The 24672-nt window shown below is 36.5% G+C and overlaps 2 protein-coding genes across 2 annotated transcripts; both read left to right on the top strand.

Moving 5' to 3' along the window:
* The first annotated feature begins 386 nt into the window (after positions 1-386).
* LOC140805176 (hydroxyacylglutathione hydrolase cytoplasmic) lies at positions 387-8446 on the top strand. The gene is made up of 7 exons (XM_073161405.1): positions 387-545; positions 674-796; positions 1286-1447; positions 1861-1939; positions 7490-7603; positions 7839-8015; positions 8236-8446. Exons 1-7 carry the CDS (start codon positions 499-501, stop codon positions 8308-8310), a joined length of 777 nt encoding a protein of 258 aa, XP_073017506.1. The 5' UTR covers positions 387-498; the 3' UTR covers positions 8311-8446.
* Positions 8447-14192: 5746 nt separating this feature from the next.
* On the top strand, positions 14193-20676 carry LOC140805103 (uncharacterized). The gene is given in 9 exon segments (XM_073161293.1): positions 14193-15137; positions 15534-15610; positions 15707-15808; positions 15810-15876; positions 17764-17852; positions 17964-18128; positions 18226-18303; positions 18947-19050; positions 20022-20676. Coding segments are annotated over 9 exon segments (1365 nt in total). The 5' UTR covers positions 14193-14560; the 3' UTR covers positions 20128-20676.
* The last annotated feature ends 3996 nt before the right edge of the window (positions 20677-24672 follow it).

Here is a 24672-nt window from a genome sequence, read left to right as displayed (position 1 = left end):
ATTGCATGCTTATAAAGTTTTTATTTTTATTTTTTAAAAAAAATTGAGTTAATTTTTTTTTAAAATTACCAAAAAGTAATTAATATGATACATCATCGCTAATGGATAATAATAGATAATAAATATAATGGAGCATGAAATTTTTCATGACTATGAGGTAGAGGATAAAATAATATAGAGTAAGGCCGTCTCACCGATCATAATTTTTGATACGAGTCAATCTTAATCATATTTACAATAGAAAGTAATACTCTTAGCATAAAAAATAAAATTTTTTAGAGGTGACCCAAGTAAGAGATTCGTCTCACAAATACGACATATGAGACCGTCTCACCTACGTTTTTGTCAAAAATATAAAAACAAAATTAGAGAGAAAATATAGAATTTGTGTGTATATATATAAAATAAAATAAAATAAAATGAGCGATTCGCCAGTACCTTCCACACAAGTTGAAGTCGGTTACAGCTTCTCTTCTCCCTGAATTTCACCGATCAAGCATGAAGATTCTTCCCATCCCCTGCTTGGAGGACAACTACTCCTACCTGTATTAGCTTCGCTCACGTGAATTAGAGAAAACCCATTTTCATTTTTTTGGCCGAAGGGAAATTGTATCAACTGTTGATTTGGAAATTTAATTGGTGTCACTTTTAATTTTGTTGTTTTGGGTTGCAGGATTATCGAGGAGAATACTAAACAAGCGGCCGTAGTGGACCCGGTGGAGCCTCACAAGATTCTTAGTGTTGCTCAAGAAAATGGGGTTGACCTTAAGCTCGTCCTCACTACCCATCACCACTGGTTGTGTTATTTTCTTCTGTTTTTTGAAGCTATTGTTTGTTTGTGCGGTTGTTTTTCCCGTACTCGGTTCATATTTTGTAGGCGATATGTTTGTGTTTTTGTCTGATTGGCCGCTGGAGTGCCAAACTTACATAAAAATCTTGTGAGTTTCTCCATTCGAGAGATGTCTTATCGTGCTGATCTGCACCTTGCTGACATTGGCTAAAATTTCACTTAATACTGTATTTTTAAATTAGCTCGAGGCAAGTGTCATTTTAAAAGTTCAATTTTTAGTTGAGTCGTTGAAGGTGGAACACGTTTGTGTGGTGAAAGGCACTGTAGAGAACCTCAGTATTTTGGGTATTTTATTTTATTTTGTACCGAATCTACAGACCATAATTTGTTGATGTGTGAAATTAGAGTTTTTGAATTAGGCTGAATTTCTCCTACCAGTTGATACTTAGTTTCATGCATGTGTATATGCTGACAGAAACTTATTGCATTTGACAGGGATCATGCTGGTGGCAACGACAAGATAAAGCAGTTGGTGCCTGATATTAAGATATATGGTGGCTCTGTTGATAATGTACAAGGGTGTACTCACAAAGTTGAAAATGGCGATAAATTATCCCTTGGGGCTGATATCAATATATTGTCTCTTCATACTCCATGGTAATTTTTGCTTAGCTTTCTTTACTGATCCGTACTTTACTGAACTTTAATGGTGGTTCCTTCGACATTTTGAAATTTATGGTACTGTTCGGTTATGCATTGATTGAGAAGCATTCATTACATTACCACATACTTTCAATTGGTTACTTATCTTGCAACTTAGTTTTGTCCTATTCATACCAGGACTACATTAAATATGTATTCATTCTGATATTACTGTTAAATGATTTATTTCCATGTGACTTCTTCTTACAATGGAAACTTGTTACTGAAAGTGCTCTCTTTATTATGTTCTTTATTTATTGCTTTGACAGACTATGTAATGGCGCTGTGTTTCCACTAATGCTAATCCTTATCTTATCATTGTGACTGTGGATCCCTTTAGCCATTGTGTTTCTTTGTTTGGATTTCAGCCATACAAAGGGTCATATAAGTTACTTCGTCACGGGCAAAGAGGGAGAGGATCCTGCTGTCTTTACTGGAGACACATTGGTGAGCCGGAAATTTTCATTTTTCGGCCTGTTGCTATAAATTTCACATTTTTTTTGTGAATTATGTACCTGTTGGAAACTAGAAATTTAGATTTTATGTGATTAGTGGCAAGATATTATAACCATTATATGATTTCGCATTGATGGCTTAGTGAGATCGGTCCGGAACCATTATATTTGTTGGGAAATTGTCGCTCAAGAATACACTCGGAACACTTTCTCAGCAAATCAAATTCACTCTGCTATTCTCCCAGAATTGAACATCAACGATTAATCACACATGTAAGCAGTATGAATCAACATTAGAAAGTGAATGACAAATTAACACACAGATTTTACATGGTTCGGTTGTGAAACTTACATCCACAACAGCCACACAACAAAGCAATTTCCACTATATGAGGAGTTTTAAAACTGTACACTTCTTGTCTTTTCCACCATGTATTTGTATTGCCTTTCAACTAAGCTGATAACTAACTTAACCAAATAAAATACAAAAGCCCAAGATATCTGAAGCACATTTAACTCCTTCAATGTTTTCCTCTTCTTGCCCATAGCGATTGAATTTACCAGAAACAGACCAAACTTTTAACAATTCTCCACCTTGGTGATGTATCTGCCATTGTTTGATGTGCTGTTGGCTGCACCAGGCCTTATGTCTAAGGTGTTGTCATCTTCACTAAGTCTAGAGTAGGCACTTGGTTAGAGTATCTGCTGGGTTGTCTTCTGAAGCAATTTTCTCATCTTTGATCACCCCATTTGCAATTACATCATGAATGAAATGCAGCTGAATATCAATGTGCTTTGACCTCTCATGATACATGGGATTTTTTGTTAAGTGTATCGCGCTTTGACTGTCACAATACACCGTCACATCTTCTTTGCTAATACTCATTTCGTTGATGAAACCTTGCAACCACATGCCCTTCTTTATAGCCTCAGTTGCCGCAATGTATCCGGCTTCCGTCGTAGACAAGGCTACCACCTTTTGTGGGCTAGCTTTTCAGCTTATGGTTCCACCGAAAGCTGTAGAGATATAACCAGAGAAGGATTTTCTTGTGTCTAAATAGCCTGTAATCTGAATCAACATATCTTTTTACAACTTTTAAGATGTCTTTCTGCAGTATAGTTCAAGCACCTTTTCTTAGTTCCACTTAACTATCTCAGCACCCATTTTAGTTTATTCCAATGTTCCTTTCCTGGGTTTGACATGAACCTGCTTGTAATGCTCATAGCGTAGGATAAATCTGGCCTTGTGCAGACCATACAATACATAATAATTCCCACTGCATTAGCATATGAGACTCTCTTCACGTATTCAACTTCATCATCATCTTGAGGTGACTGTGAAGTGGAGAGTTTGAAATGTTGTGCCATTAAGGTTACTGGTTTGGCTTTCTGCATTTCTAACTTATTTATGATTTTGTTGATGTAGGCTTCCTGTGAAATCCATAATCTCCGCTTACTTATGTCTCGGATTATGTCTATGCCCGAGATATTACTCGCCGCGCTCAAATCCTTCATTTCAAATTCTGCTTTCAATCTTTCCTTGAGCCCATAAAGTTCAAGCTTGCCAACAACATGTCATCTACATATAGCATTAAGTACACTTGGCAACTCTCATTTCTCCTTTTAAAATACACACAACTGTCAAACTTGGATTTCTTATAACCAATCTTTTCCATGAAGTGATCGAACCTTAAATACCATTGTCTTGGTGATTGCTTTAAACCATAGATTGATCTTTTAGTAGACAAACTTGATGTGGATCTCCTTGTTCAAAACCGTCTAGTTGCCTCATGTAGATGGTCTCTTGAAGTTCCCCGTGTAAGAACACCGTCTTAACGTCCATTTGAGCCAATTCCATGTCTAATTGAGTATACATGGCAAGCAAAGCTCTGATTGATGTTTGCTTGTCTACGTTTGTGAAGATTTCGTTGTAATCTACGTCTTCCCTAGGGGTGCAAATGAACCGAATCGAGCCGAATAATAGTAAAAAAGTCAGGCTCGAATTCGGCTCGAAATAGGTATATTCGAGTTCGAGCTCGATTCGAAGTTCGATAATTTCAAATATTTGGGCTCGAGCTCGGCTCGAAATGAAGTTCGAGTTCGAGTTCGGCTCGAAATATTCGAATATATTCGTGAACTATTCGAATTATTGCTCGGATATTAAGGTTTGAAAGCTCGAAATGCTCGAAATATTCGAAATGTATATATATATATATATAATTATATTATATTAATAAAATATTAAGGCTCGCGAACTATCGAACAAAATAATTTGGGCTCGAGTTCGGCTCGAAAAAAAGTTCGAACATGTTCGAGTTCAGCTCAAATTCGATAAGTTCGAATACGAATCGAATATTTATCGAGCCGGTTCGAAAAACTCGCGAACATGTTCGGTTCGTTTGCAGCCCTAGTCTTCCCTATGTGTAAATCCCTTTGCTACCGATCTAGCCTTGTATTGAGCTCCTTCAACACCTGGAATTACTTATTTTTTCTTGTAGAGCCACTGACAACCCACCAATTTCTGGTTTATTGGCTTGTCAACTATAATCCAAGTCTGATTTTTCATCAAAGAGGTCATTTCCTCCCCATGGCTTTAACCCATCTGGAACTTTCTTTGCAACTTATGGCTTCTTAAAAATTAATAGGCTTCACCTCATCAACATCATTGGCAACAGTAAGTGCATATGCTGTCAAATCTGCATACCCGAACCATGTAGGTGGTTTTTAGATTCTCTTTTGTCTTTCCCTTTTCAACCGATAGTCATTGTAGTCTTGAGGTAAATGATCTTGTCCTGTTGACCTTGACACCTCTTGAGAGTTGCTAAGTTTAGATCCAATACCAGCATCCATTTTGTAACTGCAAATTACTATCTTGTTTTGCATATGATCCTTAGGTGTTGCTTGTGTATTAAATGGAAATTCATTCTCATTAAAGACCACATCTCTACTTATTATGCATTTCTCATTCCCTATTTCAACACACCACAAACTATATCCCTTAACACCCTCCGGATATCCTAGAGAGATGCATTTTTTTGCTCTAGGTTGCAGCTTGTCTTGCCTTATGTGTGTGTGTTGAACACCCAATATTCTCAAATTTGTATAGTCAGAGGGGTAACCGCTCCACATCTCCTGAGGTGTCTTGAAGTCGATGGCAGTTGATGGACATCGGTTAATCAGATAACAGGCTGTCTTAATAACCTCAGCTAAAAAAATCGACACAGTCTAGCCTTCGACAACATGTTTCTCACACGTTCAAGTATGGTGCGATTCATCCTTTCAGCGAGTCAATTTTGTTGTGGGGTTCTGGCAAAATTTAAAGCCTTGCCACTCCTTCATCCTTGCAATATTTATTGAAATGATCATTACAATACTCGAGCCCCTTATCTGTCGTTAGCTTCTTTACCTTGCGTTCTGTCTGATTTTCAATCATTACGTTCCATTCCTTTAAACTTTGGAATGCTTGATCCTTGGATTTTAACACGGTAACCCAAAGTTTTCTGGAGTAATAATCAGTTATAGTAATGAAGTACCTAGATGCTCCTTGTGACATAACACTTGAAGGATCCCAAAGGTCAGAATGAATGCAATCAAGAATGCCCTTGCTTCTAGTATGTGATAATTTAAACTTCACCGCACAACTTTTTCCAAGTATGCAATCTTCACAAAAACCAAGCTCTTGAATCTTATCTCCGCCTAGTAGATAATGTTTTGCCAATTCAGTGAGACCTTTCTCACTAATAATACCCCAAGCATAAATGCCACAAATGAGTTTTGTCCAGTTTCCCAGCTGTTGCATCCATTGAACCAACAATTGCCTTTGCTTCCAGAATGTACCATATCTTTTGAACTCCTTCATTACAGCGAGTGACCCTTTCTGCACCCTCATTGTCCCTTCCTCAATCTTGACATTGAAACCATTTGAGTCCAGCATCCCAACAGAGATGAGATTTCTTTTTAGGTCTGGAACAAATCTGACATCAGATATTGTTCTTTTGAATCCATCTGTTAGCCTCAACCCAATGCTTCCCCATTACTTTGCTCTCTTGATTATTTCCTAAGAGTACATATTCAGTTTCATCTTCTACAAAGTCATGAAACCATTCATGAATTGGGCACACATGGAAGGAACAACCCGAGTCCATTATCCGATTTTCATTTGGTTCTGAAACTGCTGCTAATAATACTTCTGACGATTCATAGCCATCACTTACAGTAGCTGCATCTCCACCTTGTTTGAAATTTTCTTGATTCTTCCATTTTCTTTCCAGGAATCCTTCTTGAAATGCCCTTCTTTGTGGCAAATGAAACATTTACATTTACTTCGAGTCTTCGAACGTGTGACCTTCTCCTATAATTTCTTGATTCTCTTTTCATAGATCTTCCTCTAGCCATCGACCCCTCACCATGGGGTTCCTCCTTAGTCTCATACTTCCTTTGCAATTTTTTTGAATTATGTGCTGGCTTTACTTCCGCAATGGTCAGTGTTTCTTTCCCATATAGCATTGTATCAACGAAGTGCTCATATGATTTTGGCAGAGAACTTAATATGAGAATCGTGTAGTCCTCTTCTTCAATCTTGATGTTCTTGAGATCCAGAATGATCTTGTTGATGTCATCCATATGCTTCCTTGGATCTTTCTCTTCTTCCTTGTGAATTGAGTACAATGATTTCTTCAAATACAGACTATTTGCCAGTGATTTCTTGAGATACTCTCAATTTTACTCCACAGTTTGAGTGCCGTCTGTTCTTTGGCGACTTCTCAGGGCACCTCCTCGCCCAAACTCAAGAGGATTGTACTATGTGCCTCCGAATCAATATCCTTAGCCTTCTTCGTGTCTGCCAAGGCACTAAAGGATTCTTCATTAATGGCAGCCGACATGCCACTATGTACCAGAAGCGCTTTCATTTTGATTATCCATAGACTGAAATCATTAGTGCCCTTAAACTTCTCAAGATCAAACTTTGTAGTAGCCATTCTTGATTGAACCTGTTCTCTTGATACCACTTGTTGGGAAATTGTCGCTCAAGAATACACTTCGCCCACTTTCTCAGCAAATCAAATTCACTCTGCTATTCTCCCAGAATTGAACATCAAAGATTAATTACACATGTAAGCAGTATGAATCACAATTAGAAAACGATGAAAATTCGACAAAGATTTTACGTGGTTCGGTTGTGAAACCTACATCCACGGCAGCCACACAGCAAAGCAATTTCCACTATATGAGAAGAGTTTTAAAACTGTACACTTCTTGGCTTTCCAGCATGTATTTATGTTGCCTATCAACTAAGCTGATAACCTACTGAACCAAATAAAATACAAAGATATCTGAAGCGCATTTAACTCCTTCGATGTTTTCCTCTTCTGGCCCATAGGGATTAAATTTACCAGAAACAGAACCAACATTTAACAATATTGAATACTAATAAGTGTTACCTTGTTATCCCATTGGCTTGAGCAAACTTATTTGCTGTATGTGTCGGATTTGTGAGAAATCAAATATAATTCTCATCCTGCTCGTTGTTATGAATCTACAGTTCATAGCTGGCTGTGGGAAGTTTTTTGAAGGCACTGCTGAGCAGATGTATCAATCACTATGTGTTACCCTCGGTTCTTTGCCAAATCCAACTCAAGTCTATTGTGGCCATGAGGTGAGAAATGTTGTGAAGAAGTTTCCAATGTTTAGCTTCTTGAGACTCAACCGAAAGTAGAAACTCCTATGCATGCTTAATCATGATCATGCTCCACCAGATTTCTTTTTTTTCTGATTTCTAATGTCAAAATTTGGGACGGAGTAATTCAACAGAACTTGAACCAACGTTATGTTTTTTGTTGACATGATAACTCCTGTTTTTTTAATTTTTTTTTTATTTTAAATGCCCACAGTATACCGTGAAGAACTTGCAATTTGCTTTGACGATAGAACCAGAAAACGCAAAGACGTCCCAAAAATTAACATGGGCTGTGCAGAAGAGAAAAGAGGGCCTCCCGACCATTCCCTCAAGCATCAAAGAAGAACTCGAGACAAATCCCTTCATGCGTGTTGACCTACCCGAGGTTCAGGTAGTGACCTACCGCCAGTATCAATGGATCCCCATTCCCACCCCTATACATGTAGAAAAATATTGTAATTTTTTCGAGCATTAGTTTCCCCTTATTAGAAACATCTGCATCCGTCGCCGACTGGCTTGTGTGTGATAGTCTATTATTTTTGCATCCAATTAGTTTTGCATCTTTCAACTTTTAACTAGGCATATTTTTCATGAAAAACTTGGTTGTGCAGGGAAAAGTTGGGTGCACGTCACCAGTTGAAGCCCTTCGAGAAATAAGACAGCGAAAGGATAACTGGAGAGGTTGATCTACCAATGTCTTGCATTTCGTGAGACATGCAAGTTTGTTATAATTATAATAATAATAAGTACTTAATGCAACTTAGTTTGATTATATTTTGCCGTTGGATGTGGTAATAAAATTATCAAGTTTTGAAAAAACAACAGAGCTTGAATTGTTACCCATCTAATTTGTCTTTTTATCGATATCTAGCAATTTAATTGAGATTTTTAAAGTGTTAAACACATGAAAGGGTAAGTGCGCTCATTAGATACAAGTTTTCTTGCATGTACTGTCCGTATTATCAACTCAACTCGTCTATTTATTGGATGGGCCTAGTCGGTCCAGTGGATGCAGTTAATTTTATGTTGAATTGAGCGGGTTAGGATATGTTATTTGTATTTTACCGGATGGAGATATCATTAATCCAATTTACTTATTTTATGTAGCAGGACGATCAGCCTGACGTGCTTGACCTTTTCTACATCTCTATTTGGAAGTGTAGTATGTTTATTTGACAACAAATGGGTCATAACCACGTGTTTCCATAGCAATCGAAATAATCCTTCTTAATCGAATATTTATACAACATAATATATTGTAAAATGGCCATTATTATCGAGAAGTTGAATTAGCCAATTACCATATCATAAACACATTCGCCATTTTTCATGGCTGTTTCGATTAATTGAGTCATCAGCTTCAACCCCCTAGTATGTTTGTGTATTCTTTCTTGTTCGATTCTTCTATTTTGTTTCTAATGCAAATTTTGAAGAGAAGAAAAATCTAAACTTTCCGGGAAATAGAGCGATTGAAATCTCAATCTCGGGCTTTTGATCTTCTTAGAACACCGGTCATGACAATCTGTAGGGAGTGTTGTGATGTCATGGACTTGTCATATACATACGATAGGGCTCTGATGTCGCCATTTTCTTTGGTGGATCTCTCATATATTTGACATTGGGGGAAAAATTAAAATGTCTATCTTTGTACTTGTTTTGTCCAAAGAAAAGAATAATTATCATTTTGGACTATCGGCAAACTTAGATTTGCTACTTTAGTGTCAATGGAGGATGAATTGAATCAGTTTCTGGACTAATCCTGTTTTTTTTCCTAATCAGACCTCCGCCTCTGTCCTTATGTCTTGTTTGGAAGTCCATTTTGCTGCCCATGGAAACCAGAGAGTGACCCTCCGGGGAAGTTGCACATGGTTGGTCTCAGGTGCATTCAGCATCTTAAGATAATAATAAGAAAATAAATTATAAAATTGAACACCAATATTTACGTGAAAAATTCTTAAAAATTATGAAACATCGGTTACCTTTTCACTTTAAAATTCTATTAATTTTTTTTATAAAAATTATTTCGAAAATTAATAATTAAAATCATTTAACATTTTCATAAATTAAAATTAACATTTAAAATATCTAAATCGTCAATTACCAAAATTCATCTCCTACATTTAACATGATCATTCTACTTCAAATTAAATCATTGAAAATCTTTTAAAATTTTACTATCAAGCTAAGGCGGAAATAAATGTCACTGTCTGTCTTGATCCACTCAAGCGTCAGCACCTCCCTCAATAACATAATCACCAGCATCATTCAAACCTAGTTGACTCAGCACGTTCTAAACAAGAGTAACAAATTATATATATATAAGCACATGCATTAAAATCATATTTTTATTCAAAATATTTTTAAGCATAAATAAATCGTAAATCGTAAAGCTTTCAATCATTTATCATTTTGGGTGAAGTTTGATCCTTGAAAGTGACTAGCTTTTTATCCTCTGCTTGAATGATCAGTCTTAGCTCATCATTGCGCACGGGGACAAACACTAGGCACCGACGTAAAAATAAAAATACGATCATTGGGCTCCCTCTTAGGCTTTTTCCGGTGAACGGGCTCCCTCTAGAGCCTTCTTCCTCACAATATTTCCAAAAATCATATATAATCTTTATCACAGTCAATTCACATCTTTCAAAATATTTTTTCTTTTCCTTTTTAAAACATAAAATATCACGACTTTTCAAAAATAGCATTTTTATAGTAAAAAATTGCATAGCTTTACCATAAATTATGAAATATCATATTTTCATCAAAATCATCATAATATATCCTTTATCATGCGTTATGAGCCTTCGGACGTTGCCAACCCTTTTCGTACTACCATGGTGTAAAATGACCGTTTTATCCCTAGACGTAAAATTTCTCGATTTTGACTTTTTCATAGTTTCATTGACTCTAGACCATCCCAATTAATTATTTAATCATAAGTATAATTTTTTAATATTTTTATTTAGCTTAAATTCGAGACTTTCGATTTAATTTCCTATTTACTAATTCGTGAAGCGTTTAACTCCCGATTTAATTCAAATTTAATATTTTAATCCCAAACTTTTATTATGAACTTCTCATACCTAAATTACCCTCGTGAACCATTAATCGACCCCCGTTAACCATGGTTCAAGACCTTCCTTCCTATACCCTATACTCGAACCCTCGACTAACTCCCTTGAGCCACGACTCGATTTCATCGAGCCAGCCCCGGACCATCATGGACCAGACCCACACTCAAGCCTCCTGGACCCTCTCTGTCCTATCCTAAACCAGTGCACCAACCTTTAGCCACGAGACCAGTCCTTTGCGCATGCACTAAACCACGCGAGTTCCCTCATGCTTTGGTCGAGCTAGCATGCACCAGCCCCTGACCCGACCCTTGACCATCCTCCATAGACCCTACTGTACCAACTTAGACCCCCGCCACCCCAGCCACGCACCCTCCTTCAGAAGCCGCCCCTACGTGTGCATGGGAAGAGTCCTTGCACACGTGGGCTCTTCCCCTACCGGCTGTACAATAGTCCTAGCCATGCTAGGAATCTTCCTAGCACCGAACTGCAACCAGAACGGCCTCTTCCCAAGCCCTGGCCCAGCCGCACGCAGCCATGGACCAAGCCGGGCCTTCTCACTTTAAAGAAACCCTAGGATTCTAGCCTCCCTCGTGCACAACCCTTCCAGCTCGAGTCCAGCCCTCGTTCCCACCTTAATGTGTCCATGTTCCACTCATTAAACATCCTATGTTGGCAGCATAAACGTTGGAAATCATATTATGTTCATATATATGTAAAACTTTCAAAACTTTAAAAATAATAAGCAACTTGAACTCCAATATTTTTCATGAAAAATAAACAAAACACACATATTATGGATTGAATGATGCGTCAAGAGAGTTTAGAAGCGTGCCATTCGTTTTAGAACGCTTAAAAATACGATCGTTGGCATTGCGAGGAAGAACGAACGGACGACGAAGACTCTTTGTTTTCTCCTCTCAATTTTTTGAAAATAAGTGTGTGATGTGTGTGAACATTTTAGTTGGTATGGGGGGTTTGGAAGCCTAGGTTTTAGTTTTATAGATTTTAATTTGCATGATAATGGGCTTAGGTTTTGGGTTTCAAGTTTAGGAGCAATTAGGCCTACTCATCATAAGTAAATTAAGCCCAATAATCCCTATTTAATTGAAAAATTAAAGTTTATAAAAATTATTTTTCAAAAATAATGCATTTGATATTTTAAAAGTCCCTCATTTGCCCAAAATCGGCTTCCCGGATAAAATCGATCTCGTCTCGTAAAATAATTTGAAATCTATCATTTTTGAAAAAAATTTAATCATATTAATAAGCCTTGAAAATATTTACTGAAAAATATTTATTTTGTCTTGGTCGTCCCCGATCTCCTTTCCCCAGTTTATTACCGAATATTCAGGTTAAATCCTTCAATTTCATGAAATCACACACTTTAAACATTTAAGCATGTGAAATATATCAATTAAGTATTTAAAATCAATTAAGTAAAATAAATATGCAATTTAAATCTTTACATGCATGCGGTTTACGTGGGTTGGCTTTTTGGATGTTACAAATCATCCCTCTCTTAAATAAAATTTCGTCCTCGAAATTAATACGTACCGAATAATTCGGGATAACGACTCTTTATCTCTGAATCCGTCTCTCACGTGGCTTCTTCCTCCGAGTGATTTAGCCATTTGACTTTGACTATCTTTATCACCTTGTTTCGCAACTTTCTTTCTTGTCTACCCAAGATTTGAGTAGGTTTTTCCTCATACGACAGGTTTGGTGTAAGTTGTAGTGGTTCAAAGTTCAACACATGTGAAGGATTTCACATGTACTTGCGGAACATCGATATGTGGAAGAAATTATGAACTCATGTGAGATTAGGTGGCAATGCCACTCGGTATGCCAATGCTCCCACTTTTTCAAGTATCTCAAATGGTCCAATGAATCTTGGACTAAGTTTTCCTTTCAAATCTCATAACACCCTTCATTGGTGCTATTTTTACAAATATATGATCACATATTGCAAACTCGAGATCTCGTCTTCTTTGGTCTGCGTAGCTCTTTTGTCGCATTTGAGCAGTTTTCATTCTATCTCGAATTTTGGCTGTCATTTATGCGGTGTGCTGAACTAAATATTTAATTTGTTATACTTAAATAATTATTATAATCAATTAATAGAACTATGATTAAAAAGTGTCTCCCTAACCCTAAATCTTATCATAAAACTAATGCACTAACGCAAGCAGTACAATATTTTTTATAATTCATTTAGATTATATTTAAATGAAGATCAAAATATAATTATAAAAATTAGTGAGAGATCACACTATAATTTTGATATATAATTAAAAAATAAATAAAAAAATAATGAAAAAAAGAACTAAGTAAAAATTGACCTGATATAACTTGTAACTTAATAAACAAAGACTTTATCCACTAAACTACAGGTGACTTGCATTAAATTTTTTACACTTTATTGATATATATAATTATTAAAACAAATAATAAAATTAAAAGTTAGTTACTCTAAATATGAGAGTTTAAGTTCAAGTTCAATAATTTGAAAGATAAATTTAAAATAATAACATTCATATTATGTATATATAAACTATTTACATGAAAAATATTTAATAACAAAATTATACATGCACAAATATGTGCCAAGCGTTTTTATTCACTCATGAGCACGAGCATTTGTACTTTTTACTTAATTAATATTATCTCTAATACCTTATTTTCTAACCTTTCTATTAACTTTTTAGTTCCATTCACACACACACACACACACACACACACACACTTATATATATATATATATATATATATATATATATATATATATATATATACTATTATATTAAGTGTGAGTGCCTTAGAATAACTACTTTTGAAGACACTTTAATTTGATAATTATCCTTCTTACCATACTTAAAACATTTTCAAGTCACTCCATATTTTATAAACTATTATATTAACTGTGAGGGCTTTAGAATAACTATTTTTGAAGACACCAAAATATTTTATTCCATAATTACCTTTTTTACCATACTTAAAACCTTTTCAAGTCACTCCATATTTTAAATAGAAAAAAATCAAAATAAAACTTCTTTTTTAAATCGAAAATAATTTTGTGTTAATTATTTAATATTATTTGATCAAATTAAAAATAATAACAGCATATGTAATGCATGTGTATCTTTTACTAATATATATATATATATTTATTTATATATATAATATTTTGATATATTATTGATTATCATTTTTATGTTACTACTCGTTGAATATCATGAAGTATAAAATTAAACAAAAAAAATAAATATGATTGATAAACAACATATCTATATATTATTTTCTCATTTACCTATAATATTGTTATTTACAAATTCTTTCCTAATCCGGATAATTAATTTGAATATTATATAGATGTAACATAGTAATTTTTCATCTAATTAAGTATTAAGATCATAAATTATTTTGGAATTTTAAAATTAATTGTCATATAAAATAATAATTCTCAGTGGAAAAAGGAATGCGTGTACTCCGACTTTGCTGATTGAATATAAAGTCTGGCAGTAACCTGTCATTGCACCTTCTCTTCTTTCTCCCCACATTTTCTTTATTCAAACTCTAACCACCATTATTGAATTCTCCATTTTTTTGGCGATTATGTTTTGTTAATCTCACCCTCTTGTGTGATTATTATAATATAGGACGATTTGCTTTCAATTTTATTTGTTTCGTCTGACCCTTCTCGGAAGGACCAATTCCTCCCGTTTTCTGTAACCGAAGAATCCGTCATCCGGGTAAAAGAAGAGGTTTTTTCGTCTATAAACCTTTGATTTTGATTTTTAAGAAGAAAAAACTTTTGATTTTGAGGTGAATATTAGTGGGTTTTGATAATTTTTGTGGGTTTTTGATGGAGGCATCAAATTCCGACTCTTCGAATTCGGCGCCTTCGTCGCCAAGCAATGGAGGTGGGAGCTCAAGGGCCCTCCAGTTCCCTTCTCTCCGGTACTTACAGTCCCCTATTTCATCTCTGCTTGAATACTCCGGTATCCTGAGGGTTCGGCCTGAATACGCGTATTCTGAGGCCAACCCATTTATAACCCGGGATGGTAATACGATTCCCAGTGTCAGCAATCAAAGCCCTAGGAATTCTGTGTTGATTAACGACGATGTTGGTGTCGACGGCAGTGGGAATGGCGTTGGTAATGGAGAGGTTTCGATTCGGATACTTGGGGAGCAAGACAGGGTTAGGGCTTTTGGTGGTGGTGAAAATGATGTTAATGGGGTGGTGGGACTGGGTGCGGAGGAGTCTGTGCTTGGTGCTGATGAGGTAAATGGGGATGGAAATGGGAGCAGTAGTGATGATAATAACAGAGAAACGTCGTCATATCCGAGATATGAGATACAGCAGGTGGCGAGGTGGGTTGAGCAGATTCTTCCGTTTTCCCTGCTTTTGTTGGTGGTTTTCATCCGGCAGCACTTGCAAGGTATAGAATGGGAAAAACTTATCGTATGAAATTGTCAGTTTATTTCTTTGCTCATGTGATTAATGTGATGTGATGGTTCCAATTTTTTTAGAAATCACATTCCGAGTGTAAACTTTTTCTATTGTGTTATAGAAGTAGATGATTATTTATATGATTGCATGAAGTGTAAAAAAGGAACGCAATTGTGGAAGATGTAGTTGCATTCCACTATACTTGGTAAATTTCACAAGTTCAGTTTTGTTTAAGGAGTTCAGTTTTGTTTAAGGCTGTGGCATCGACGATGAACTTTATTGCCTCGTGCACTTTTAATGACGATGACCTCTTTAGTTAACGATTGTCCTGTCTGTCATAAGTTTCTTGGAACTGAACTCTATCTCTGTTGAGTATTGCTTTCAGGTTTTTTTGTTACTATCTACATCTATGCTGTCTTGGTTAAGTCTAATGACATTCTTCGGAAGCAAACAGCACTGAAGGTGAATTTCCTGTGCCATGGTTGAATTATTTGCTTTGTTATTCCTAAAAATGATATCAATGTTATAAGAGGAACTTATGGAACCCTGGATTTGCAGGGAGAAAGGAAAATATCTGTCCTTGTTGGCTTTTCCATTTTCTTCACGCTTCAGATATTTGGAATCTATTGGTGGTATCGAATGGATGACATTTTCTACCCTATTACTCATGATTCCTCCAAAGGCAATCCCACCTTTCTGGCATGCAATATTTATTATTCTGGTGAATGGTATGAATAATGAACCCTTGTGACTTTGTATTTGTTGGAAATAATTTTCTATTTTGATGTTTGTGGGCCAACAACACATTCACTTGGACACATTTCACTCGTTAGCTTTTTTTTTGGGTCATTTTACTTGGGGATTGAGTACTTAACCTTAGTTATGTAATGATTCATGGCAACCGTGACTCCCGGGGCCGAAGAGTGTGTGGAGTGATCGCCGGTTTCAAGAGGTTGCACGGACAATGAGCGGCTTTTAGGCGAAGGGAACATGAATAAACCGATCTTACACCGGAATTAGAGGGATTTCAAGACTGTGCAGGTATAAGACTTTACAGTTGAGGAAGGCTTAAAAGATTTGATATGCACTACTCATATTATCAAGGTTCGTCTTCTTTTGAAGAGCTTTTCACATAAGAAATTCAAAGTTTAGCGTACTTTACTTTGGGAATTCTGGGATTGGTGACCTCTTGGGAAGTTTCTCTGTGAGTGAGAACAGAAGCACGCTGAAAATATCAGTGTTGATACAATGAGGACAATGGTCAAATTTGGGGCGTTACAAGTGGGGTATCAAAGTTGACCTCTCCTAGTAAGGTGTGGTTTGAGGACGAAACAAATGGAATCTAGCGGGCATGTGACGTCGGGGGCCGAAGAGGTTGTAAAGTGGTCGCTAGTGCCAAGAGGTTGCATATACAACGAGCGGCTTCTGACTGGTTTCTAGCCTAAAAAACATGAATGGAACGATCCCATATAGGAATTAAAGAGATTTCAAGACTTTGTATATATGGGATTGTACACTTGATGATTTTTTAAAAGATTTGACTATACTACTAATGTCAACAAGGTACATCTTCTTTTCAGGAGCTAATCACATAAAAATTCCAAAACTAAGCGTGCCTGACTTGAAGCAAATATGGGACGAGTGATGCTTGGGAAGTTTCTCAGGGTTCGTGTGAGTAATGACACAAGTACGTAGGAAAGATCCGTGTTGGTACGGTACTACGGTGGGGACATTTGTCAAATCTGGGCGTTATCTCTCCTAGTACGGTGTGGTTTGGGACGAACCTGCGGAAGCTGGTGGGCATGTGATGCTCGGGAGCGAAGAGGGCGGAGATTGATCGTCAATGCCAAGAGGTTGCACGGATAATGAGCGGCTCCTAACAGGCTTCATAGGCGATGGAAACATTAATGAACCGATCTCACACCGAAATGAGAGAGATTCAAGACTATGCAAGTATAAGACTGAACAGGTGATGATGACTTAAAAAGATTTGATAGGTACTGCTCGTATTAACAAGGTGTATATTCTTTTAGTGAGTTAATCACATAAGAACTCCAAAGTTAAGCGTAACTTGAAACAATTATGGGATGAGTGAGCTGCATGAAGTTTCCCGACGGGCTTGTGAGCGTAGATGTAAGCAAATTTGAAAGATCTGTGTTGGTACGGAGTGGACTGTCGTCAAATCTAGGACATTACAGGGACTCAATAAACTTGTTGTATTATCATGTCCGTCATCATGGTATCATGAATTTAGTTACAGCAGACATAATGGAAATACCCCAAGTAATGCTGTATATTTGCCTCACTATCCTATCTCATGATAGGAGGCTTTTAAAGGTTTACTTCTCTCATTCCTGTGCTTTAAGTTAATCCTCAGTTTTTCTCTATGTGACCTTATATTGGTTTAATATTGGCACAAGCACCAAAACATATTAATGTGTAATTATCTTTCCTGTCTTTGTACTTTTTGTTTATTGTGACCTCCCCCGTCTTTCTTTTGTCTGGGCATGGTGGGGTGGAGTGGGGTAATCTCAATCACGTATAAGGGCCACAATGTTTTATCTGCATTCATGCCTATAAGTCTATATCACCTTCTTTTTGTTTGGTGCTATCAGATACAATGGTGCGTGAGGCAGCAATGGTCTTGAAATTAATCCTGTTGATGTATTACAAGAATGGTAAAGGCCATAATTTTCGTAGACAGGTAACAAAACCCGAGAATATAATACGGAGTAGAATATGATTTATCAAGTTACAGTCATATTATATATAATAATCTGGCAATGATCCTTGAAATACTATGTTGGTTGTGTAGGGACAAATGTTGACGCTGGTTGAGTACACATTGCTGCTGTACCGTGCATTATTACCAACCCCAGTGTGGTATAGATTTTTCCTGAACAAAGTCTATGGGAGTCTGTTTTCATCACTTATCACAGGGTTGTATTTAACTTTTAAGCTGACTTCAATTGTTGAGAAGGTATGTTATTTAACAAGTTACTTGATGTCTTACCTATCTGGTTCTTGAATCTTGAAAATCAACCTTATCTAATCGCTTTATTTCTTTCTTCATTCAGGTCCGGTCATTCTTCACTTCAATAAAAGCATTATCTAGAAAAGAAATTCATTATGGGTGTTATGCAACATCAGAGCAGGTTTGATGCTTCTTCTGACCTTCCAAAGTTATACATTTATTTGTGCACTTTTACATGCAAATTTCTTTTTGTCATAACCTCTGGACGGGAACTTTTACTTTTCAAGGCCCCTTTTGGTGCCTCGCTCAGCGTTTGGCAAAGATATTGTCGTTGATGAACCTTTCATACTCTGCTAAAACTCAAGTCTTTCTGAGTTACTTTCAGTGTTCTCTTTTTTTTAGAAAAAAAAACTTTATAGTAACTTCAATCTTCCTCGATCATCCGAATTGTTCTAAAATCAACTAATTCTTTCACGAGGCAAATAGTGGTATTTTTTATTGAGTTCAATCAGTCCTACAACTTAATATTTCATTCCATTATGTTCCTCTTTGAGTTTGGCAAAACTGTTTCAAGGTTTTCTTGATGTGATCAACCGTCTTTTATTGTTCCTCCGCTACTAACTAATCATCAGTATCCCACTGTTAACAAGGAGACAATTTTTTCCTCATGTTTTCTTTTTCAGGTTACAAGTGATATGTTTTTGTACTTTATAAGTTTTATTTATGTTCCTACTTTGTGCAATTGCCTCTTGATCTGCTTAAGAAGTTTACCGTGGGTAAGAAATATGATGTCTCCTAAAGGAAATTTTATTTATTGTATTTAGGTTAATGCAGCTGGAGATTTGTGTGCTATATGCCAGGAGAAGATGCATGCCCCAATTTTGTTGCGCTGCAAGCATATCTTCTGCGAAGACTGTGTTTCGGAATGGTTGGTTGTCATTTTTCGTTTCATGCTAAATTATCTTTTATGATCCTATAGAAAGTTCCATTTTCTTGATTGATGTTGGTTTCGTATATGTATATTCTAGTTTGAGTTTGTTTCTCGGGCATCATTGAATCAGATTCTGTCAAAATCAGCACCCTCTGAAAAATTCAATGTTTTGCTCTGTTGCATTGAAAACTTCAGTTGCATCAGGCCAAAATGGTGAAATTGATAATTAATATAGATTTACTCATGGAACATCTGAAAGTGGAAACATGTTTTTTCACAATGGAATAACTGCATGGGCCATTCACAGCAATCTTGTTTGCAGTTCTCTTTCTCCACTACTCTGTCTCACTCGCAACACACTACATTTTTTGTATGTGTTTTTTCCTCTGAAGAACAAAGTTTATAGTGATATTTGATGTGGTCATACCACTCAACATTTTGTGATTTTTCGTCTACACCTTTCATTAGTATCATGATATTGGAGGGCAGAGGCCTTGAGTTTGAGCAAGAGAGCTGAATAATTTACCCTTCAATACATATATATGAAAAGTCTTGTTTTAAAATAACCCCCTTTTAAAATTATTATATTTACTTGCCTTACACACGGTTAATGGCGGGCATCATTGTTTGTCAACTTGTCTTTTGACACATGGAACTGTAAAATTATAGTTACTTTACACCATCCCTTCCATCACTTTTACTAGGCATGGCGGAGTATTAACTTGTGAGGTGTATTTGTGATACGTTCATATTTTAATACACGATTTAGTTGCACTGATATCATGATGTCAAACATTCAGTGTAGCACTGCACGTGTTGAATATCACATCGGATATGGGAATTTTTTGATTGCATAGAATGCAGTATTTGTAACAGAAATGAGGAAATGGACAGCATTGTAGTTCATATGATTACTAATATACACATAAATGATCATGAACTAATAAGCTTGCATTTTGCGTTTCCAGGTTTGAAAGAGAGAGGACTTGCCCCTTGTGCAGAGCACTGGTTAAACCTGCTGATCTTCGATCATATGGTGACGGATCAACCAGTCTTCTCTGCCAACTGTTCTAATTTGACTGGGAATTTCAAATTCATTCGGTATTTTTCCGAACCTTTTCTGCAAAAAGAGGGCATTTTTCAAACACTAACCTGGGTTCATATATGAGAGAAAATCGTTTGTTGTTATATGCCAAAATCTCCTGTCTGCATAAAAAACATGCTTGTATAATGTACTGATAACATCAATACTACCTCGTTGGATGATAGGATCTTTGTATTGGATCTTTGTATTCCACTATGTATTGTTTTCAACTTGACACTTATTAATGAAGTCGCATCTAGCTTTTTGCTTGTTATAGATTTGAAGTGTGAAATACAGACTTGAATAGAACTTGAAGCAGAGGATTCGAAATCATTTCGATGCTATATCTGATTCATTTCTCGGAGTGATCCGGAACCAATGGATCTATATGATGCAAGGTTGTGATATAATAGGGACTGTACCTTCTCTATCATTATCTTGTTCAGTTTCATTTGGATGTGAATGCAGAATACGTGGGTTGTATGTTGCATATGTTTAAGTAAATAGTATTTATTTAATGAATTCACATTTTTATACGATGCATCGTTTTTGCTGTGTATGTGTGTGTGTGAACTTTACATTTGATCATATGATATCAATACATATTATAAAACTAAAACTTTTCTATTTCTAAAACTAAAAATATAATTAAATAGCATATTTTCCTTAAAAAAAACATTTGGGGCCAAATCAGTAAATGATTCCCAAATTGAATCAAAATAATATGTTTATTAAATTATCAACTAACTAATTAACTCATACCTCTTTAATTTAACAGAATCTGTATTGCTCCGAGATTATTAAAAGGCATTGAGACTTGCTCGAATATGTTTGTATATAGTTTTTTCCTTTTTTTTAGGTACAATGTACTACATAGCAGAAGATTTAGTTTATTGTACCTAAAAAAAATTGATCGAAATGTGTTGATAAAGAAAAAATATGGAAATTGAAGAAGGATAATTTGAATAACAATTGAATTGAGATATTTATTGATCTCCATAAAACTACAGCCCTCGAATTTAACTTCTTGAATTTGACCATCTCAAGAGAAACACAGAATCAAATACTTGTGTGACCCTCAATGATTCATGTATACAACTAATCGTGAGTTCAAAAATTCATGTGATTCAAAACAACATTTGTTCCTATTCGGGCTTAATCTAATTACCCTCATTTCTTTACCGTCACAATTAAGTCACTTCATTCAAAATATTTTCAGTATTTCCATCACTTTATAAAATACATGCATAAATATATTTTTCTTTTAAAATAAGCATGCAACACGTCTTTTTTAGCATTTATAAATTCTATATTATTTCAAAATAAAAATTTTGACATTCATTACTGCATTAACGACCCTGTCAGGACTTCTAACATTTTTTAGCTGTAAAATAACTGTTTTGCCCCTGAAACCCTAGTTCTCTCATTTTACCTCTGGACTTGAAAATTTCGACCTAAATCCATTCAAACATACCATAACACCTTAAAACACACACATGAACATTTCTTAGATGTAAACTTGAGCTCCTCAACTAAATTCGTAATTCGTTTTAAAATTTGAACCGAAGCCACGGTTTTAACTTGAATATTAACCAAACTTTAACCATAGCTTCCTAACACATAATCAACCCTTTTTCAACTTAATTCAAGCCATTTAGAACCCTCAGAAATTCCTAGACACCTGCCGTAAATTTTTGCACTTTTCCATCCAAACCCTAGCCTTGACCAAGTAAAAGTTCTTCGATCCTATTCCTTAACCAACAAGTTCAAACCCTATGTAACTTTCTTAGGACCAAGACTGAACCTTAGGGACCCCTCTGGACCAAGCCATATAGGCCATGCATGCACATCCCTCAAACCCGTACCCTTCTTCAAGATCGCACGACCGAGCCTCACGCCTACAGCCCTTGTCTTTGCACCAGCCTCCCCTCAACCCATCTAGGACCATATGGCAACCCTCTTAGGAACCTTGAACACGCCCTAACCGCAGCACGCAACCACAACCTTCAAGAAACCAAAATCGTGCCCTAGTTTCCCTTGAACTCCAAAATCGTGCAACCCTTCCCTTCCCTCGCTCCAGCCCTGAACCGTGCTTCTAAGGACCATTAAACCAACTGTAATTCAACTCTCTAACCATAGAAACCTAGCAGCCCCTTCATACCATCAAGAAACATCAAGAATCATGCACAAAAATAAAGTTTTTCCATCGTGTAATCCATATAAACGAAAATAAATAAGAGGGTATCATATTTCTCATGCAAACATGTATATTCACACATAATATGGTATGAACGATGAGAAAAGAAGTAATAAGGTGTGTCTTTGAGTGATTCACACAAGAAAATTCAATTCTTGACGTGAAGAAACGTTGCCGGAGAGACGGGGAAGATCTTTGCTGCGTTTTTCTTTCAAAACCAACGTGGATTGGCTAAAAAAATGTTGTGTGTGTTCGTGTGTGTTAGGGAGAAAAAACCCTAGGTTTCAAATGTTTTGAGCGCGAGTTTTTGAGAGTTTTAGTGAAATGTCTGCTAATTTTTTGTTTTTGAAAGCTTATACTCGAAAATTAATTTAAATGCATGTATGAAATGCTGCTGAAAATTCACATTTTTAAAATACTAGTAATCATCTAAGGGGTGCAAATATGCAGTTAAAATTCATAAAAAATCGTCATCCCCAAGCTTACGTTTTAAAAATAAAACAAATATGAAACGTGAAACTCCTGATAATCCACATCATGGTAAAAAGACATAGTGCCATAACCAAAATCACTCTCAAAACATGATATGCAGAAAATACGGTCCTCGGGTTCGCGTGCGTGCATTCAACTCTGCCTACTCAGTCTTCGACACCTCCAATCTCCTGATCAACATACTCACCTGCATCATTCACATCTAGTGAGTCCAAAGACTCAGCACACCTGTAGCGTTATAACGAGTACATATACATATCATGCAACAATGAAAAGTAATGTAATCAACATACATTTCATAATCTTAAAAGCATAAAAGTAAACATGTCATATAATAGCATAACGTGCTCAAACATGTCTCGTCATATCATCATATACGTATACATTTTCTTGAATTGAATTCAGCTCATTAGTTGTGACTATCGTATCAGCTCTATTCAACGGATCCATCTATATAACAGCGGTACTCGGCGGCGGGGACATCAGCGACAACATTATCCATCCACTGAGCCTTGGCCTCAGCTCATAATATCTCATATAATCGTTTTAGTCACAACCAAATACCATCCTTCAAAACGTGTCATCATATTCATCACTTAATAAAAACATGCATATAAGTAAGTTTTCCTTAAAAACCAAGCATGCAAAATATTTTCCATAATTACATAAAAATCATATACGTGATACATAAAATTTAAAAACATGATAAATTTGTCCTCAGGGCGCTGCCAGGACTAAAATCTCGCCTCGGGTGCAAAATGAACATTTTGCCCCTAGAAACCCAAAATGATAGTTTTACCCTTGGACCTCTAAATTTTGACCCGAAGCTTACCAGTCTCCTTAAATAATCCCAAAACATATTTAACCGATTCGTTTTAAAACTTGGACCGGGGTCACGGTTTTAACCTGAATCGACCTGAACCTTAACCAAATTATTCCAAACTTAAACCATGCCTAAAATGCATCACACCAACCCCTAAACCTCACATTTCAGCATACTACAACCCACAAAAATGAGGCCACACGCTGCTGGAATTTCCAACAAGTGACATGACCGAACCCTAATGCAACCAAGCTCCATAACTTCGCACCTAGCTCACGACTAAGCGGACCAGCCACTAATCAACCTCACTTAGACCACCCTATGCTCCATCTAGACCTTCTGAACCCATGGCCACACCCTCATGCAAGCCGCAAATCGCCTTCAATCGCTAGTCCCCAAGAAATCACAATACGCGGCCAACCTCCATTCTCCACGTTCGATCGGCTTCAGGGGTGGATCCACCAGCGTTTGAGCCATCCTAAGCCATGTTTCAAACCCACCAGGGTCTGTTCCAAGCTTGGATAGGCCTTTGCATTACCAGCTCAACCCCTTTCACTCGATCTCCCCAAAACCGAACCAAATCTTGGCCCTACGACTCACGGCCTCCAGCGTACACCACCAATATCGAGTCCAGCCTAGTAACAACATACTCCTTGACCTATTCAGGTCCTAAAGTCTCTTGCTCTGCAGCCCCTTGCACCTTGGTAATAAAAATGTGAGTTTACAATCATGTAAAAGCATAACCTTCATGCAAATCATGCACAACAATTAAAACATGCAAGAACTGAATTCCTTCGACTAAGGCACACACATCAGCTGATACATGGTGTGAATAATGCAAAAATAAATATCAATGGCCTGCCTTAACGTTTAAACAATCAAAATCTTGAATATCTATGTGCGGGACGTGAACCGGAGAGGCGGGGAGAAGTTTTCTTGAAGAAAACACCATGGCCGAAGCTTGATGTTGAAAGGAGTGAAAATGTTGCCGAAAGAACGTGCAAATGGCTTCTTGTGGAATAA

Source organism: Primulina eburnea, chromosome 11 (genome assembly GCF_022965805.1).
Source record: "Primulina eburnea isolate SZY01 chromosome 11, ASM2296580v1, whole genome shotgun sequence".
Taxonomy (NCBI): Eukaryota; Viridiplantae; Streptophyta; class Magnoliopsida; order Lamiales; family Gesneriaceae; genus Primulina; species Primulina eburnea.
Note: the sequence above shows the minus strand (reverse complement) of the source record. Positions and strands in the feature narration are given on the sequence as shown.

What these genes read in the sequence shown, in the direction of transcription:
- LOC140805176 (XM_073161405.1), top strand. Translation starts at nt 499, where the DNA reads ATGAAGATTCTTCCCATCCCCTGCTTGGAGGACAACTACTCCTACCT. An exon ending in GAGGACAACTACTCCTACCT is followed by an intron (nt 546 to 673) that starts GTATTAGCTTCG and finishes TTTGGGTTGCAG; the next exon opens with GATTATCGAGGAGAATACTA. An exon ending in TCTTTACTGGAGACACATTG is followed by an intron (nt 1,940 to 7,489) that starts GTGAGCCGGAAA and finishes ATGAATCTACAG; the next exon opens with TTCATAGCTGGCTGTGGGAA.